General features: G+C 35.3%; 3 protein-coding genes across 5 annotated transcripts; all 3 read left to right on the top strand.

The window, feature by feature from the left end:
- The first annotated feature begins 2,073 nt into the window (after positions 1-2,073).
- On the top strand, positions 2,074-3,763 carry LOC125474506 (7-deoxyloganetin glucosyltransferase-like). The gene is made up of 2 exons (XM_048578322.1): positions 2,074-2,643; positions 2,739-3,763. Exons 1-2 carry the CDS (start codon positions 2,094-2,096, stop codon positions 3,665-3,667), a joined length of 1,479 nt encoding a protein of 492 aa, XP_048434279.1. The 5' UTR covers positions 2,074-2,093; the 3' UTR covers positions 3,668-3,763.
- A 7,223-nt stretch (positions 3,764-10,986) lies between these two features.
- LOC125474147 (7-deoxyloganetin glucosyltransferase-like) lies at positions 10,987-12,756 on the top strand. The gene is made up of 2 exons (XM_048577590.1): positions 10,987-11,551; positions 11,663-12,756. The coding sequence occupies exons 1-2, from the start codon at positions 11,023-11,025 to the stop codon at positions 12,583-12,585; spliced, it is 1,452 nt and encodes a 483-aa protein (XP_048433547.1). The 5' UTR covers positions 10,987-11,022; the 3' UTR covers positions 12,586-12,756.
- A 2,203-nt stretch (positions 12,757-14,959) lies between these two features.
- LOC125474505 (7-deoxyloganetin glucosyltransferase-like) lies at positions 14,960-19,093 on the top strand. Of its 3 annotated transcripts, none has more exons than XM_048578320.1 (3): positions 14,960-15,491; positions 17,065-17,529; positions 18,034-19,093. In XM_048578320.1, the coding sequence occupies exons 1-3, from the start codon at positions 15,437-15,439 to the stop codon at positions 18,963-18,965; spliced, it is 1,452 nt and encodes a 483-aa protein (XP_048434277.1). In that variant the 5' UTR covers positions 14,960-15,436; the 3' UTR covers positions 18,966-19,093. The 3 variants fall into 3 exon arrangements, with proteins under 3 accessions (XP_048434277.1, XP_048434278.1, XP_048434276.1); XM_048578321.1 differs by having other exon boundaries at positions 14,961-15,404; XM_048578319.1 differs by lacking the exon at positions 14,960-15,491 and having other exon boundaries at positions 16,875-17,529.

Genomic DNA, 19,093 nt, shown 5'->3' with positions numbered 1-19,093 from the left:
AGACTTGTCGTGCCCGGGTTTAACTCACATTTTGAAGATTGTTTTGCCTTACCATCAGTTGCTTTATTACATTTTTTTTAATATTTTTTTGGTCCTGCCATCAAATTTTCCTGCCATTAGTTGCTTTATCATATTTTTTTGTCCTGCCACCAATTTTTTTATCATTATTTTATCTTTTCTGGACTAAAAGATAGACTAGTCGTGCCACATGGGGTTTGACTCACATTTTATTAGGGATTTGGATCCTCTCCGGATCCCTAAATCTCGGAGATCAAGATACAAGAACCATTCATCAAAGATCGTGCAACCATAATTAAATATTTTTTATGTAAAACGAGATTACTTTACTTTTAAAAATATAAAAAATATTTAATTGTGACCGCACAATCTTTAATGAACGATCCTTATGCCTTGATCTTCGGAATCCCCAAAGAGGGGATCCGGAGAGGATCCATATCCTTTTTCTAGATGTTTTTGCCTTACCAGTGCATCTAATATTTAGCAACCCAAAAGAAGCAAGCTAGTCATGATAATCTCTTTCTTTTATCATTTATTGAGAAAAATTATATGCAAATGGTCAAAACTGAAATAACCAAACAAAAACCACAAAAAACTCATCTGCAAACAAAACATAGTCCCTCCGCCGAAAAAAAAAAAAAAAAAAAAAAACAGCAACAAAATATTCAGGAAAAAGAAAAAAAATTATATACCTTGATGACAAAGAGCTTGCAAAGCTTTAGAGAAAAACTGGAAATTCAAGCAACAACTTTTGTTGCAACTAAAAATCAAAGCACATCAGAAAAGTACACCCAGTGCTTGAAAAAAATTAAATCACACACAATCAGAAAAATAGAAAACTCACCATTAAACGTTTGATCGTATCCTTAACTTTTTCTGAAATAAAAAATCAAAACACATCAAAGAACCACACATAAACCACGAAAAAAAAAAATATTGAAATCCCATGTGGCAAGAAAACCAAATAACTCACAAAATCAGCCAAAAGACACAAAATAGGGGAAAATAGCTAAATCCGGAAGAGAGAGGAAGAGAGAGCAGACGATAGGGGAAAATAGCTAAATCTAGAAGAGAGAGGAAGAGAGAGCAGACGGGTGGAAAAGAAGAGAACCAAACGTAATGGGGAAAAAAATCGATTGAAAGCAGTCAAAAGGAACTGAAAAACGAAGAGAAAGCAGAAAACGGCGATGAGAGATGCATGGAAGTGAAGGGCACAACCGTCATTTAACTGTGGAAAGCAGGAAAGATAACGAACAAATGAAAATTTTTAAGGGCAATTTCGCCATTTTACTGTTAATGAACAGTAACTGAAACTCAGTTTTAGTATATATAATATAATATATATATATATATATATATATATATATATATATAATCTATGAAAACATTTCAAATAGTTCGATCTAACTAACACAACTTCTAGCAAAAGACCTTGAATGAAGTTCTTGAATATGAAAATAAAGAAGCAACGATATTATGCCACTTCGTGGTTTTGAAGCTTAGAGAAAGTATATAAGCAAACTAGTAGTAGGAGGAACTAAAAACAATAAAATTTAGAAGAATGAAAAATAATAAAAAGCCAAAAACCATGAAAACAGGCCAACTACTTGCGGAAATTGACCGAACGGGCCTAGTCAGCAGTGCTTAGAGAAGGGTTAAGAAGAAATAGGTTTACTGCTGGCAATGGAATACAATGTTAGCTGGCTCTCTACATAGCAACAACCGCTCTCTAAGTACTTGAAGAACTAATTCACATATAACCAATGAAAATTAAGATGATTACAAAAAGTTTTAGCAATGAGAGTTGATTTTCACACACCATTTTTAGTCTCTCACATACTCCTCTTTATTTTTTGTCATTAGGTTGAATAAATCAAACAAAATAACAGAAATGATTTAACAAGATGTGCAAAAGGAGATAAAGAGTGTGTTTATCATTCAACTTGAACCACATATATATGTTGAAAATCTATCATTCAACTTGAACCACATATATGTTGAAAAGTAGCTCACTACTAGCACAGCAGTAGTATAAATAATCTGCACTGCACTGCAATGCAGACACATTATCTAAAATGGATGCCACAGAATCTAAAATGGATGCCACAGCAGTAGTTACTAAGCCTCACGCTGTCTGCATTCCAATTCCGACTCAAAGCCATATCAAGGCAATGCTTAAATTCGCAAAACTCCTGCACAGTAGAGGTTTTCATATTACCTTTGTCAACACGGAGTTCAATCACAAGCGGTTTCTTAAATCTCTAGGACCTGACTCCCTAGATGGCTTGCCTGATTTCCGGTTCGAAGCCGTCCCAGATGGCCTTCCAGATTCAGATGAAGATGCCACCCAAGATCTCATTTTGCTTGCTGACTCTATTAGAAAGCAGTATTTCTTGGCCCCCTTTCGTGGCCTCCTCAATAAACTCAACAATGATGCCATATCAACATCCAACAATCCACCAGTGACTTGCATAGTTTCAGATGGTTTCTTGTCCCCATTCACAATCACAGCTGCACAAGAGGTTGGAGTCCCTTCAGTGCTGCTCTACACTTTTGCAGCGTGCGCTTTCATGGGCTTTATGCAATTTCGCACTTTGGTTCAAAAAGGACTTGCACCACTCAAAGGTGAAATATATATATATAAATGTTGAAGCAATTGCTTAATTTGTGGTTAACTCTTGCTTATTTTCTAAAAATGCAAATGAAATTTCTTGTTGTAGATGAGAGCTGTTTGACAAATGGATATCTGGAAACAGTTATAGACTGGATTCCAGGAATGAAAGATATCCGTCTAAAGGATCTCCCGACCCTTTTCCGAACCACAAATCCCGATGACATCGCATTTAACTTCAAGATGGAAGGAACCGATAGAGCTCATGAAGCTTCAGCAATTGTTATTCATACTTTTGATGCCTTGGAGACAGATGTGTTGGATGCGCTCTCATCCATGCTTCCACTTGTTTATCCCATTGGCCCTCTTCAATTACATCTCAACCAGGTACCAGAGCACCCATTGAATATTGGATACAGTCTGTGGAAAGAAGAAACTGAATGCCTTGAGTGGCTAAATGCTAAGGCGCCCGATTCTGTCATGTATATAAATTTTGGCAGTGTAGCAGTCATGAAGCCTGAAGATCTTGTCGAGTTTGGTTGGGGACTTGCAAATAGTAAATTGCCCTTTTTTTGGGTAATTAGGCCTGATCTTGTAGTTGGTGAATCCGCAATTTTGCAGCCTGAGTTTGTTGCCGAAACAAAAGAAAGAAGTCTAATAGCAAGTTGGTGCCCACAAGAGCAAGTCCTGAACCACCCATCAGTAGGAGGATTTTTAACTCACAGCGGTTGGAATTCAACAATTGAGAGCCTGACTGCAGGAGTGCCTATGCTCTGTTGGCCATACTTTTGCGACCAGCAAATGAACTGCCACTATACTTGCAATGAATGGGGCATTGGGATGGAGATTAGTAATGATGTGAAGAGGGATGAAGTAGAGAAGCTTGTCAAGGAGTTAATGGAGGGAGAGAAGGGTAAGAAGTTGAAAAATAAGGTCATGGAGTGGAAGAAACTTGCAAAAGAAGCTACGGGGCCAAATGGTTCTTCATACAAAAATTTAGACAATTTAGTGAATCAAGTTCTACTAAGAAAAACCTAGATGCTAGACTATGTAATTTAGAACTCTTTCTTCCATTAGTGTTGAATATCGTTCGTAATTAAAAATAAATAAATGTCGGTATGTGGTTTAGTACTATCTCAAAATTACCCATATTATTATTGTTCTAAGGACTAGTTTGGTATTGTTGTAATTAAAAAAAAAAATGTTTCTGTGTGCTGTGTAAATAAGCAACTGTAAAACAAAAATTGTTGAGTATTTGGTAAACTTTTTTTTTTTAAATGCTTTTAACCCAAAAAAAAAAAAAAACAAAGTCAATAGTGTTTTGATAAAATTTTATATAAATTTGCTCTGAATATGAATGACTTAAAAAATATGCTACTAAATATGATATAATAATTGCCAAATAAAATAACGAAGGAACAATTATTGTGCTTTTGTAAAATATGCGGGAGTATACTTGTTGTTTGCAAATTTTATTAAATAGGCATTGTTCACTATGCTTTGAAAAAAAAAAAAAAAAAAAAAACTTTTTTAGAAGAATGGTTGACCATGCTTTTGTTTTTCTATGTCTTTTTTACTTTCATCGACAATAGTTTTTTTCAAAACAATTCTTTTTTTATTTTATCAAACATATTTAATGTTCAAATTTTTTAATAAATAGATTTATTATTATTATTTTAAAGTACCACAATCCCAAACCAACTCTAAGTTTTGAAACTATATGAGTATACAGTATTCTCAGCATCATATAAAAGAATAAAAGAAAAACTAATGAAAAGTCCTCAAAAACTTTAGCTTTAATGAAAGTGACAAAATAAAGTGTAAGTGAATAGTACCAAAAGTAACTTTTCAAAGTAAAAATATCATTTTCGTTAAAAGTGAACAACACCAGAAGTGTTTCGTTAATATACCCTATAATAAATGATAGGCCCGCCAACGTAAGACGTTTGTCTACTTGTTTGGTAGCGTGGTTGTGCACGTTGTACAATGAACGATCCCGATCACAAGATCCCTAGAATTCCAAGGAAAATGATCCTTTTATATACCAGGTCTAATAATTGAAGTTATTTTATGTTTTTTTTTTTTTTGAACAAATGGTATTATCTATACTAGGGAAAAGGGGTGGGCTTAGCCTCGCAAAGGCTAGCAATAATACGGTTCAAACTCGCTTTTGGCAGCTATAATCAAAACTAAAATCTCTCACTTACAAGTGAAAATGAATATTATTAAACCGTAATACTAAGTGAAAATTATTTTATGCTTTTTACGAAAGTGAAGATGTAAACAAAACTTTTATATATAGCACGAAGTCATCACTTGCCATTATCATCTATATATCTTACTTCCAAACGATCCTTATTCGGTCTATCCACTTTGAATTCATAATTCTTCCTCATTGCGATCATAGCTAATAATTGCAAGTGACAACTTTGTGTAATAGTACTTTTAAGGGTATATTAGTACTTCCATAATAACTTTGAGTTATACTTACATAAAATCAAAATCATTACTATAATTTTATACGAGGTCCAAATTCTGATTATATTTTCAAATTTCTCAAAAAAAGTTGTAATTCGAATTAATTCCGTCGTTAATTAACCTCATGTTTAGTTCAAGTTGGAATTGGTGTTAAACAGCCAAATACAATCCTACCTTGGGCAATCAAAGGCCCCAAAGGACTTTCTTCAAAACAGTTTTCTCTAGCATTCCTTATATTACATAGTTTGTGTGTCTTTCACATCAAGCATATGATCACACCCAAAGGACTTTCTGATTATTTTGTTATTACGATACAATTGACTTGTTATTCAACTTGAATCACTCATTTAAGATTCCTCAAACAAGATTATATATTTCACTGCCTCAACTGGCGTGAAGATAAGAATAGGAATGTAAGGATGTGAAGAAATGTCTCAACATGAATTTTAAGAAATCTTGTATGTGATTCATGGAATCAGAATAGATTGGCTCACATGTGAAGCCAAACGTCCATATATATTCCACACCACTAAGTTTGGTAATCCACATGTCTTTCTTGAAAATTTACCGCACATGAGAAAACGTGTGAGAAAACGAAAATGTCATGCACTTTGCATGTACGCAAAAAGAGTTGAATTACTCCCTAATTTGAGAGCCTGACTGCAGGAGTGCCTATGCTCTGTTGGCCATACTTTTGCGACCAGCAAATGAACTGCCACTATACTTGCAATGAATGGGGCATTGGGATGGAGATTAGTAATAATGTGAAGAGGGATGAAGTAGAGAAGCTTGTCAAGGAGTTAATGGAGGGAGAGAAGGTTAAGAAGTTGAAAAATAAGGTCATGGAGTGGAAGAAACTTGCAAAAGAAGCTACCGGGCTAAATGGTTCTTCATACAAAAATTTAGACAATTTGGTGAATCAAGTTCTACTAAGAAAAACCTAGATGCTAGACTATGTAATTTAGAACTCTTTCTTCCATTAGTGTTGAATATCGTTTGTAATTAAAAATAAATAAATGTCGGTATGTAGTTTAGTACTATCTCAAAATTACCCATATTATTATTGTTCTAAGGACTAGTTTGGTATTGTTGTAATTAAAAAAAAAAAGTTTCTATGTGTGGTGTAAATAAGCAACTGTAAAACAAAATTGTTGAGTATTTAGTAAACCTTTTTTTTTGTAAAAATGCTTTTAACCCAAAAAAAAAAAAAATCAATGTCAATAATGTTTTGATAAAATTTTATATAAATTTGCTCTGAATATGAATGACTTAAAAAATATGCTACTAAATATGATATAATAATTGTCAAATAAAATAACGAAGGAACAATTATTGTGATTTTGTAAAATATGCAGGAGTATACCTGTTATTTGCAAATTTCATTAAATAGGCATTGTTTGTTATGCTTTTTAAAAAAAAAAAAAAAAAAACAAAACTTTTTTAGAAGCATGGTTGACCATGCTTTTGTTTTCCTATGTCTTTTTTACTGTCATCGACAATAGTTTTTTTTTTTTCAAAACAATTCTTTTTTTATTTTACCAAACATATTTAATGTTCCAATTTTTTAATAAACAGATTTATTATTATTATTATTATTATTATTATTATTATTTTAAAGCACCACAATCTCAAACTAACTCTAAGTTTTGAAACTATATGAGTATACAGTATTCTCAGCATCATATAAAAGAATAAAAGAAAAACTAATGAAAAGTCCTAAAAAACTTTAGCTTTAATGAAAATGATAAAATAAAGTGTAAGTGAATAGTACTAAGAGTAACTTTTCAAAGTAAAAATATTATTTTCGTTAAAAGTAAACAATACCAAAAACGTTTTGTAAAATACCCTCTAATAAATGATAGGCCCGCCAACGTCAAATCTTTGTCTGCTTGTTTGGTAGCGTGGTTGTGCATCGTGACCAATATATAGGACACCCGACACGTAACATTAATATGTTACCCCATCTATTCATTGTAGCTGCATGATTGAATAACCTTATACAGGAAAAGGATCCGGCGACCCATATTCGCTGTAGCTGCATGATTGAATAACCTTTTATAGGAAAAGGACCCTCGCCATGTACTTTTTTTTGTGGATCTTAGAGATCTCGTGATCGAAGTCGTTCATCGTATATTGGACAGTTAGTTTTCTTTAGGTATCATTTATATTTAATTTTAAATTTTAAATTTTAAAATAATTTCTGACCGTACGATGTACGATGAACGATCCGGATCACGAAATCCCTAGAATTCCAAAGAAAAGGATCCTTTTATATACCAGGGTCTAATAATTGAAGTTATTTTATGTTTTTTTTTTTGAACAAATGATATTATCTATACTAGGGAAAAGGGGTGGGCTTATCCTCGCAATAGGCTAGCAATAATACGGTTCAAACTCGCTTTTGACGGCTATAATCGAATATAAAATTTTTCACTTACAAGTGAAAATGAATACTATTAGACCGTCATACTAAGTGAAAATTATTTTATGCTTTTTACGAAAGTGAAGATGTAAATAAAACTTTTATATATTGCACGAAGTCATCACTTGCCATTATCATCTACATATCTAACTTCCAAACGATCCTTATTCGGTCTATCCACTTTGAACTCATAATTCTTCCTCATTTTGATCATAGCTAGTAATTGCAAGTGACAACTATGTGTAATAGTACTTTTAAGGGTATATTAGTACTTCCATAATAACTTTGAGTTATACTTACATAAAATTAAAATCATTACTATAATTTTATACGAGGTCCAAATTCTGATTATTTTTCCAAATTTCTCAAAAAAAGTTGTAATTCAAATTAATTCCGTCGTTAATTAACCTCATGTTTAGTTCAAGTTGGAATTGGTGTTAAATAGCCAAATACAATCCTACCTTGGGCAATCAAAGGCCCCAAAGGACTTTCTTCAAAACAGTTTTCTCTAGCATTCCTTATATTACATAGTTTGTGTGTCTTTCACATCAAGCATATGATCACACCCAAAGGACTTTCTGATTATTTTGTTATTACGATACAATTGACTTGTTATTCAACTTGAATCACTCATTTAAGATTCCTCAAACAAGATTATATATTTCACTGCCTCAACTGGCGTGAAGATAAGAATAGGAATGTAAGGATGTGAAGAAATGTCTCAACATGAATTTTAAGAAATCTTGTATGTGATTCATGGAATCAGAATAGATTGGCTCACATGTGAAGCCAAACGTCCACATGTATTCCACACCACTAAGTTTGGTAATCCACATGTCTTTCTTGAAAATTTGCCACACATGAGAAAACGTGTGAGAAAACGAAAATGTCATACACTTTACATGTACGCAAAAAGAGTTGAATTACTCCCTAATTTGCCAATTGATTTTATTGCGAAATCTCAACTATTGCCACACAAACATATTGAAAAGTTCTCACTAGGACTATAAATGTTCTGCATTATGCAACCACTGCAAGCCTCATGATGTTTGTATTCCAGTTACAGCTCAAAGCCATATCAAGGCCATGCTGAAATTTGCAAAGCTCCTCCTTCACAGAGGTTTTCATATCACCTTTGTCAACACGGAGTTCAACCACAAGCGCTTTCTTAAATCTCTCGGCCCCAACTCCCTTGATGGCTTGCCTGATTTTCGTGCGAAGCCATCCCAGACGGCCTTCCAGATAAGATGAAGATACCACCCAAGATCTCACTTTGCTTGCCGACTATGTCGGAAAACAGAACTTGTTGTCTCCCAACAATGATGCCACATCAACATCCAACAATCCTCCAGTGATGCGCATAATTTAAGATGGTTTCATTGTCCACATTCACAATCACAGCTGCTGAAGAAATTGGAGTCCCTATAGTACTGTTCTACACCATTGCTGCATGCAGCTTCATGAGCTCATTCAACTTCGTGCTTTTACGAAAAAGGACTTGCACCACTCAACACTAAATATATACAACTATTGAACACACTGATTTTTATGGTTAGCTCTTTGAATTGCTTATTTATAACATGTGTACAAAAAATTTCCTGTTGTGGATGAGAGTTGTTTGACAAATGGCCATTTGGACAAGGTTATAGATTGGATTCCAAGAATGAAAAATATCCGTTTGAGGGATCTCCCCAAAGACTTTGTAAAAACAAATCGCAATGATAAAATTTCAACATCTTTGAAGTAATGAATAGAGTTCATGAAGCTTCAGCAATTATTATACACCCTTTTGATGCATTGGAGCAAGATGTTTTGGATGCCCTCTCAAGTTTGTCCCCACCTGTTTATGCCATTGGCCCTCTCCAGTTACTTCTCAATCAGATGCCACATGGTTCTTCATCTGCAAACTTAGAAAACTTAGGGAATCAAATTCAAACTTAAGAAAAATCCAGACGTTCTGCTTAAGAACAACCAAGAAACATGCACAGCAGTCATAGAAGTTGTTGGTTTAATGAATTAGCAACATGTTTAGCCAGCCACCATCTTCAAATTTGTCCAGTTATTAGTTTCAGGTTGAACTTAATGTTACATTATTTGCTATGTGTGCTGAGAGATTCTACCCTGTCACCGGTGTCACATGACAACAGATGCAGACACACGGGTATACTCACGGGTGGCACACATGATTTTCTCCTGCCATGGTTTTAGGATCTACAATAAATTACTGAAAGATACAATACAGCATCCAATTTTTATAGAAATTTAGAATAACAACTCCAGCACTATCAACAAGAATAGAAGAATCAATGCATTGTGAATATAGGATATAACCAAAGAAAATTGAGATGGTAAAGTATTATTTCAGCAATATAAAACAAAATGACAGAAGAATAGAAGAAGCCACGAAGTCCGATTCCACTAATTATTGTAAATCATCTTCCCTGTAGATTTCTTAATCCTTACACTATTGTAAAGCATTTCTCTTTCTCTATCAAATAAGGGGCCCGTGAAGTTGCGATCAAATAGTTGCCGTTGTGTCTTTCTCAATTGAATTTTTTCATTGCACGGATATTCGTTGGGGACCAAATCTGATACAAGTACTGCAGGTTCACAAACTAATCATGAACATCACCTACATCAGATTACTACTGGTAGCTAGTTAGTATTATTAGAGTTAGGGCTGATTTAGTATTGCTGTGTTTTGAAAAAAAAACTGTTTCTGCTGTGCTGTGAGATTAAGCAGCTGTGAAATAAAGCAACAGAGTGTTTGGTAAACATTTTTGTAAAAGTGCTTTTGAAAAAAAAAACAGTATTATAGTGTTTAGTAAACTTTTATGTAAAACAGATGTGAAAAAAAGCCGGTTTTTCAAAGCTTGGTTTTGCAGCTTCTTGTTTTTGGCTATTTTTCACCCAAAACTATGAAAAAAAGCTGAAGCTAAATGTTTACCAAACAAAAAAACAGCTCACAGCTTTTTTTTATACCAGTTTTTTTAAAAATCACCTCATTAACAAACCAGGCCTTAATTTTGTGACCAGCTATTGCTAAGTTAAAGTGCTGAGTCAACACTCGTTTGATGTATGTATAAATACTCTCTCGATGTATGATTCTAATCAATGAATGAAAGATTCAATTTTTTTTCACTTTCTGTCAAAATCTACGATTAAGTCAATCTGCAAAAAGATTTTTTCAAAAGGAAAATTAATGAAAAGAGTTTGAAAATTTTGAGTTTTAATAATAAAGATAAAATAAAGGGTAAAGTGAATAATATCAGGATTGACTTTTAATGTAAAAATATGATTTTTCATTAAAATGAACAGGACCGTGAGCTTTTCGTTAAAACTTTTTCAAAACCTTGCCTATTTTCTTTCATATCTCTTTAAATTTACCTGTCTGCACAAGAAGACAAAACAGTAGATGTTGAAAAGTAGCTTAGTTAGCATCATAAATAGTCTGCATTACTGCAACCGCTGCAATGCAAACGCAAAACCTAAAATGGATTCCACAGCAGTAGCTACTAAGCCTCATGCTGTTTGCATTCCAATTCCGACTCAAAGCCATATCAAGGCAATGCTTAAATTTGCAAAGCTCCTCCACCATAGAGGTTTTCATATTACCTTCGTCAACTCCAAGTACAACCACAGGCGCTTTCTAAAATCTTTAGGCTCCCATTCCCTTGATGGCTTACCTGATTTTCGGTTTGCAGCCATCCCAGATGGCCTCTCAGATTCAGATGGAGATACCACACAGGATCTCACTTTGCTTGTTGATACCATAAGAAAACAAAATTTCTTGGCTCCGTTTCATGACCTCCTCAATGCGCTCAACAACGATGCCATAACAACGTCCAACAATCCTCCAGTGACTTGCATAGTTTCGGATGGTTTCATGTCCACATCCACGATCACAGCTGCTGAAGAAATTGGAGTCCCTATAGTACTGTTCTACACTATTGCTGCCAGCAGCTTCATGGGACTTCTACAATGTCGTGCTTTGATCGAAAATGGCCTGGCACCACTCAAAGGTGAAATATATTATATACAGAACTACTGAAGCTTTATTGAATTTATGGTTCGCTCTTAATTCCTTGTTTCTAAACATGCAAATGAAAATTCTGTTTTTTTTTTTTTTGTAGAGGAGAGCTATTTGACAAATGGCTATTTGGACAAGGTCATAGATTGGATTCCAGGAATGAAGGATATTCGTTTAAAGGATCTCCCAACCTTCATTCGAACAACAAATCCCGATGACATAATGTTTAACTTCATGATGGAATCAACCGATAGAGTCCGTGAAGCTTCAGCAGTGGTTCTTCATACTTTTGACGCCTTGGAGCGAGATGTTTTGGATGCTCTCTCATCTATGCTTCCACTTGTGTATCCCATTGGCCCTCTTCAATTACATCTTGATCAGATACCAGAACACCCCTTGAATATTGGATACAGTCTATGGAAAGAAGAAACTGAGTGCCTCCAATGGCTAAACACTAGGGAGCCAAACTCAGTTGTGTATGTGAATTTCGGCAGCGTAATAGTCACGACGTCTGAACAACTTGTGGAGTTTTGTTGGGGACTTGCAAACAGCAAGTTGCCCTTCTTCTGGGTAATTAGGCCTGATCTTGTTAATGGTGAATCCGATATTTTGCCACCTGAGTTTGTGGCTGAAACAAAGGAAAGAAGTCTAATGGCAAGTTGGTGCCCACAGGAGCAAGTCCTCAACCATCCATCAGTGGGAGGTTTTTTGACACACAGTGGTTGGAATTCAACTATTGAGAGCCTCACCGCAGGAGTGCCTATGCTCTGTTGGCCATTCTTCTTCGACCAGCAGATGGACTGCCGCTATAGTTGCAACGAATGGGGCATTGGCATGGAAATTAGTAATGATGTGAAGAGGGATGAAGTAGAGAAGCTTGTTAGAGAATTAATGGATGGGGAGAAGGGTAAGAAGATGAAAAATAGAGTGGTGGAGTGGAAAGAACATGCAGAAGAAGCTACCAGTCCACATGGATCTTCATCAAAAAACTTAGACAATTTAGTGAATCAAGTGTTACTAAGATAAAGTTAGATGCCACGCATCCGTGCAAAATTTATTGTTAATAATTGGTTTTTTTTTTTTTTTTTTTTGGTTATTGTTTTGTTGTTGTTGGCCTTCAGAACTAGAATGATGAAGTGCAAATATAAAGGACCATTATCTCAAATAATAAAATTAAAATTAGAATTGAATGCTTAATTACAATCATTTGCAGAGAAAACTCAGATGCTAAAAAAATATTTTAGCAATACAGAAGAGGAAAAAAAACAACAAAAAGAAAAAAAATTATAGACAAGGCCGCAAAATGTATTATAAGGGCTATTTATTAATTATACAGCTTCGAAATAAAATGCAATATAATAAACGAGGTCTGATAGACGGGGTCGTAATATTTTAGAAGACTGTGATATAGAGCTATTTATTACATGAATATGACACGAAATAATTATTAAAAATTATCATATTATATAACTGTGTTTTAATACTATACAATAAGTTATTTATAACACTTGTTAAGGTTTCACTTACACCCACGCTTCTACTCGACTCTCATATAGTCATCAAATAATACGCGCATTGTTAGGCATATATGCACTACGATGTAACGCACGCATACTGAAACTGAAAAATATCTCCACAAAATGACAGAATAAGCCTCAATTATTTCTCCCCTTGCTTTCTCTCTCTCTTTTTAATAAAAGTAAACTTTGAAATCCATTGGTTGTCATATCAATTAGATAAATATAAATTTTACCTCGTACCGATGTGGAATGTGGAGAGAATTTTTACTGTGATCAGAATACGAATGGTACATTATGTATTTTTATATAAGTGGTAAAAAAATTATTTTTTAAGTTATTAATTTTTTAACACACGTATCTCACCATTTATATAGTAACATATAATGTACTATTTTGTGTAGCAATTACACTAAAAAATTTCTCGTTGAATGTGGATCTTCAAAACCTTGTCTTGTAGTCTTTGACATTTCTCAATTCAAATTAAAAGTTAACAACTTTCTACTGGCTACTATGGCTAATTTTATTTATGATAAATTACATAAAACTACTTTAACTATTGGATCAGTTACAGTTTCATACCTCATTTTAAAAAAAATTTTAATGTCATGCCTCATCTATAATTTTTTTACAATTTCATACATTCCGTTAGTTTTCTGTTAAATAGTGACGTAATTTGAAATTAATTAAATATTTAAAAACTAAAATAAAAAAAAAATCATTTTTTATTTTTTTTTTCATAGGGGACCCACCCTTATCCCACCCAAACCCAAATCCCACCCATCCCGTCTTCTCCAAACCCAAAACCTACCCATCTCATCTTCCCCAAACCCAGATCCCACCCATCCCGTACCCTCTGTGCCGATCACTACCGCCACTCTCTTCGTCCTCCCCCGCCCTTCTCCGACTTTGCTGACCAACTTCAGCTATCACTCACCCGCCTTACCCATGCCACGCCATCGCTCGACTCCCTCCCTCCCTCCACACCGCCATCAACCGACTTCCTATCTGATTCCGACTCTGCCTTCACCAAATCGGGTCAATCAGCCCTCTTTCTGCTCCACTACCACTTCTGCCCTCTTCCTCTGCCCCTCAAAACCCTCAAATCTCTTTGCTTCAGTACAACACGAAAGACACCACGACGGTGATTGTGCAGGTGGTCGGGTACAAGGAAAGCGAGGAAGCGTTTCAGAGGGTTTCCGGGGTAAGGATTTTGGCGGATTTGTTGGATATGGCGGAAAGTGGCAGCGGAGAAAGGGCGTAGAGGGAGGTGAGGGAGGAGTGGGTGCGCTAAGGGATGTGAGGGAGGAGTGGGTGCGTTGAGGGAGGAGTGGGCATTGAGGGATGTGGCGGAGAACGATAGCAGGGAGTGGGATCTGGGTTTGGGATGGTATCTGGATGATTTTGGGTTTGGTGAAGACGAGAGGGGGAAGAAAGGGTGAGGGGTGGGTCCGCCATGCAAAAAAAAATATTAAAAATGATTTTTTTTAGTTTTTTAATATTTAATTAATTTATTAATTTTTAATAGAAAATGGGTTCTGTCACAAATCACGTTATTATTTAATGGAAAAATTGATAAAAAACTGACAAAAGGTATGAAAATGTAAAAAATTCTTAGATGAAGTATAACATTGAAATTTCTTAAAAATGAGATATGAAACAAACACACCCTTAAGGTGCCTAATTTGATTGCACTGAATGCCTTCGTCATGAAACAAAAGACAATTAGTCAATTATCTTGTCGCCCAAGATTAATTTTTGCGTAACCTGCAAGTCTTAAAGGAGCACGTATTCAATTTGACTTTAGTTGTGTCTACTTTTCGGAACAGTACTAATCTGCACATATATACATATATTATATATATTTGTGCTTAGTGCAAGCACAAACGCATAAGCACAATCTATGATGGATTCCAAGGCATGCTGTTTGTATTCCAGCACCAGCTCAAAGCCATAAAGGCAATGCTTAAATTTTCAAAGCTACTCCACCATAGAGGTTTTCATATAACCTTTGTCAACACAGAGTTCAACCACAACCGCTTTCTAAAATGCCTCGGACCCAACTCCCTCGATGGCTTGCCTGATTTTTGATTCGAAACCATTCCAGACGGCCTTCCACCAGACTCCAACCAAGATGCCACCCAAGACGTCTCTTTAGCATCGGACGCCATCAGCAAAAACCTTTTGCCTCCGTTTTGAGACCTCCTCATAAAACTCAATGACGCGGTGATTTCGATCAATAATGTTAGTCCTCCAGTGACTTGCATTTTCTCAGATGGTTTCATGCCATTTACAATCACTGCTGCTGAAGAATTTGGACTCCCTTTGGTACTCTTCTTTACCATTCTGCAAGCAGTTTCATGGGCTATAAACAATACCCTACTTTGGTGGAAAAGGGTATTGCACCACTCAGAGGTCGTGAAAAAAAAAATCTGAATAAGTTAATTGCACAATTTAATTGATTAAACCTTTTTTTTTAACAAATTATTAAAATAGTGTATAGCACCATATTAGCTTGTCGGATTAGGGGCTGGTTTGGTATTGTTGTGCTTTGAAAAAAAAACTGATTCTGCTGTGCTGTGAGAATAAGCAGCTGAGTGTTTGGTAAACTTTTTTGTAAAAGTGCTTTTGAAAAAAAAAAAAAAAAAAAAGCAGTATTATAGTGTTTGGTAAACTTTTATGTAAAATAGATATGGAAAAAAAACCAGTTTTTCAAAGCTGGGTTTTGCAGCTTCTTGTTTTTAGCTTTTTTTTCACCCAAAACTGTGAAAAAAAGCTGAAGGTGAATGTTTACCAAACACAAAAACAGCTTCCAGCTTTTTTTGATACCAACTTTTTTCAAAATCACCTCAGTACCAAACCAGGCTTGCTAAATTTGGATTGTATCTAACTCCAATATTTGGATGCTATCACGTTACCAGGAAATACTTAGGATTGTATGATTAGACCATAATTAATTAGGTTTGAGTGTGACAAGATTAGGTCAAAGTTGAATGCACATGACTGCCAAACTAGTTAATCAATTGAAAATCTCACATGTTGAAGTAATACTTGAAAGTACGTACTATAGCTATCTTGATTGGGGGTTTAAGGATCTAATTAGTGGTTGTTTAAGTCATATTTTGACATTTGATCAAGATATGTGATCTTAGGTAGATCAAGATATGTGATCTTAGGTAGATCACTAGGGTTTGTGACAACAATGAAATGATGGAAAATGCTTAATTTGCATCACATGTCGAAGTGGAATGTGATTAATTAGCCGAACGTTCACGTCTCACTCAACTTCACCATTTGGGCTTAACCCAAACGACAACTTAATTATGATTCAATACTTACCCTCACTCTTTTGGCTTGTGCAATTATAAGCTACTGAGTTATCTACAAATGCTGTCCTAAAATGCATAGAAAATAGGGGAGACATGGGCAAAAGCTTCCAAGCCTGTAAAATTATGAGCAACATAAAAATTGTTATGTCTCATGATAATGTAGTTAGTCTAATATCCTAGTAGATAAGATGTTAGGTCTCCACACATGCATTTCGAATTCGAAACTCTCTTCTCCTCTAAAATTATTGACAATTTTAGTTTATTCTTTTAATTTAAGAAAAATTAATAAAAATAATTTGAAAACTTTAAGTTTTAACGATAATGACAAAATAAAAGGTAAAATGAATAGTACCAGAATTAACTTTTTAGTGTAAAAGTGTGATTTTTCGTTAAAATAAACAATATCGCGAACTTTTCGTTACATCTCCTTTTAATTTAGCTTTGTCTTCACCCTGTGAATTTCATCGCACTGCCAAAATTATTGACATCCGGCCCTTGACTTTTTCTTAAGTTTGCACCACGCATTGTCTCAAGACAGACCAAAAATTTATAGATCCATACACGTTTGATGTTAAAATACCCTCATACAGTAAGCATACGCTCTGAGATCCACAAATCTGAGATGTGTTCTAACAAGCCTCATGCTGTCTGTATTCCAGTTCCGATTCAAGGTCACATAAAGGCAATGCTTCAATTAGCAAAACTCCTCCACCATAAAGGTTTTCGTATAACCTATGTCAACACCGAGTTCAATCACAGGCGGTTAGTTAAATCTCTAGGACCCGAGTCCCTCTATGGCTTGCCTGATGATTTTCGGTTTGAAACGATCCCAGATGGCCTACCGGATTCGGATGAAGATGCCACCCAAGACCTCAGTTTGCTTGCAGATTCAGTCACAAACAACTTCTTGGCACCTTTTGTTGATCTGATAAAGAAACTCAACAGTAGTAGTAGTACTCCTCCAGTGACATGCATTTTTTCAGATGGTTTCATGCCATTCACAACCCCTGCAGCTCAACAATTTGGCATCCCCGTCACACTCGTGTTTACTTTTTCAGCAAGCGGCACCATGGGCTATATGCAGTATCCTGCTTTGGTGGAAAGAGGACTAGCACCCCTCAAAGGTAAAGAATTAAAGCAATTGTTTGATTTTAGGAAATTAATATTTATTTTTTTTGGTCAAATTTAGGAAACCATTATTCAATCTACAAAAATTCTCTTACACTCCTTCCTAGTGAAAAAATAAGGGAAATAATTTCACCATGCTTATTTTTGTTACTTGATAATGCTTTTGATTTATTCAACCAACTCAGTGTGAGAAAAAGTGGTAATTAGCATAAGTAATTACCCAAAAAAAATAAACAGGAGAAAAAAGGTGTGATTACTTTTTGAAGTGCTAATAACAGTTTCACAATTTGGTTATTAGTTCTATTTTATTTTATTAATCAACAGTGGTTTTGCTAATGGCCAATTAATCTAGTAGCACCCAATTTCGAATTTGTTGGGGACGTCCTAATTTCAAAGTTCATGAACGACAATTGTTGCATTGGCCATGAGAGAGTTTGTATTTGTTAATCAAGCAAATGAAGATACTTTTTATTAATAAAGCATTACTTGGCTGTTTGTAGATGAGAGGTGGCTCACGAATGGCTTTTTAGACCAAGAGGTAGATTGGATACCAGGAATGGAAAGTATTCGTTTAAGGGATCTTCCTAACAACTTTGTAACAACAAATCCCAATGATGCAATCTGGAATTTCATACTTGAAGGAATGGGCAGACTAAATGAAGCTTCAGCAATTGTTATACATACCTTTGATGCATTGGAGCTAGATGTTTTGGATGCTCTCTCAGCTATGTCTCCACCTGTTTACGCCGTTGGCCCTTTCCAGTTACTTCTCAATCAGATACCACAACACCGTTTGAAGTCCCTGGGATATAGCCTATGGAGAGAAGAAACCGAGTGCCTTGAATGGCTGAACGATAAGGCACCAAACTCAGTTGTTTATGTGAATTTCGGCAGCATAATGGTCATGACCCCGGAACAACTTGTGGAATTTGGTTGTGGACTTGCAAATAGCAAGGTTTCTTTCTTCTGGGTAATTAGGCCTGACTTGGTAGTTGGTAAATCAGCAATTTTGCCACCCGAGTTTGTGGATGAAACTAAGGGGAGAAGTCTAATAGCGAGTTGGTGCCCTCAAGAGCTAGTCCTTAACCATCCATCAGTTGGAGGATTTTTGACACACAGTGGTTGGAATTCTACGCTGGAAAGTGTGTCTGCAGGAGTGCCTATGCTGTGTTGGCCGTTCTTTGCTGATCAGCCGACGAACTGTCACTGTACTTGCAAAAGATGGGGCATTGGTATGGAGATCAATAATGTTGTCAAGAGAGATGATGTTGAGAAGCTTGTTAGAGAGTTAATGGAGGGAGAGAAGGGTACGCGAATGAAGAATAAGGCCATGGAGTGGAAAAAATTGGCAGAGGAAGCCACTGGTCCACAGGGTTCTTCATCTGCAAACTTCGAAAAATTAGTGAATCAAATTCAGTTTAAAAAAATCTAGATGCTGTGCATTGGAACTAATGAGAGACATGTATTGCATGCCTCACAGTTATCGGTTCAAAAGAACTAGCAACATGTTTGGCCTGCTACTACATCTTCAGTTTTATTTAGTTACTGTTTTTAATTAAA

Source organism: the organism of the source record quoted next, unplaced genomic scaffold, assembly GCF_019419815.1.
Source record: "Pyrus x bretschneideri cultivar Hongxiangsu unplaced genomic scaffold, Pyrus_bretschneideri_v1 Contig12, whole genome shotgun sequence".
Taxonomy (NCBI): domain Eukaryota; kingdom Viridiplantae; phylum Streptophyta; class Magnoliopsida; order Rosales; family Rosaceae; genus Pyrus; species Pyrus x bretschneideri.
Note: the sequence above shows the minus strand (reverse complement) of the source record. Positions and strands in the feature narration are given on the sequence as shown.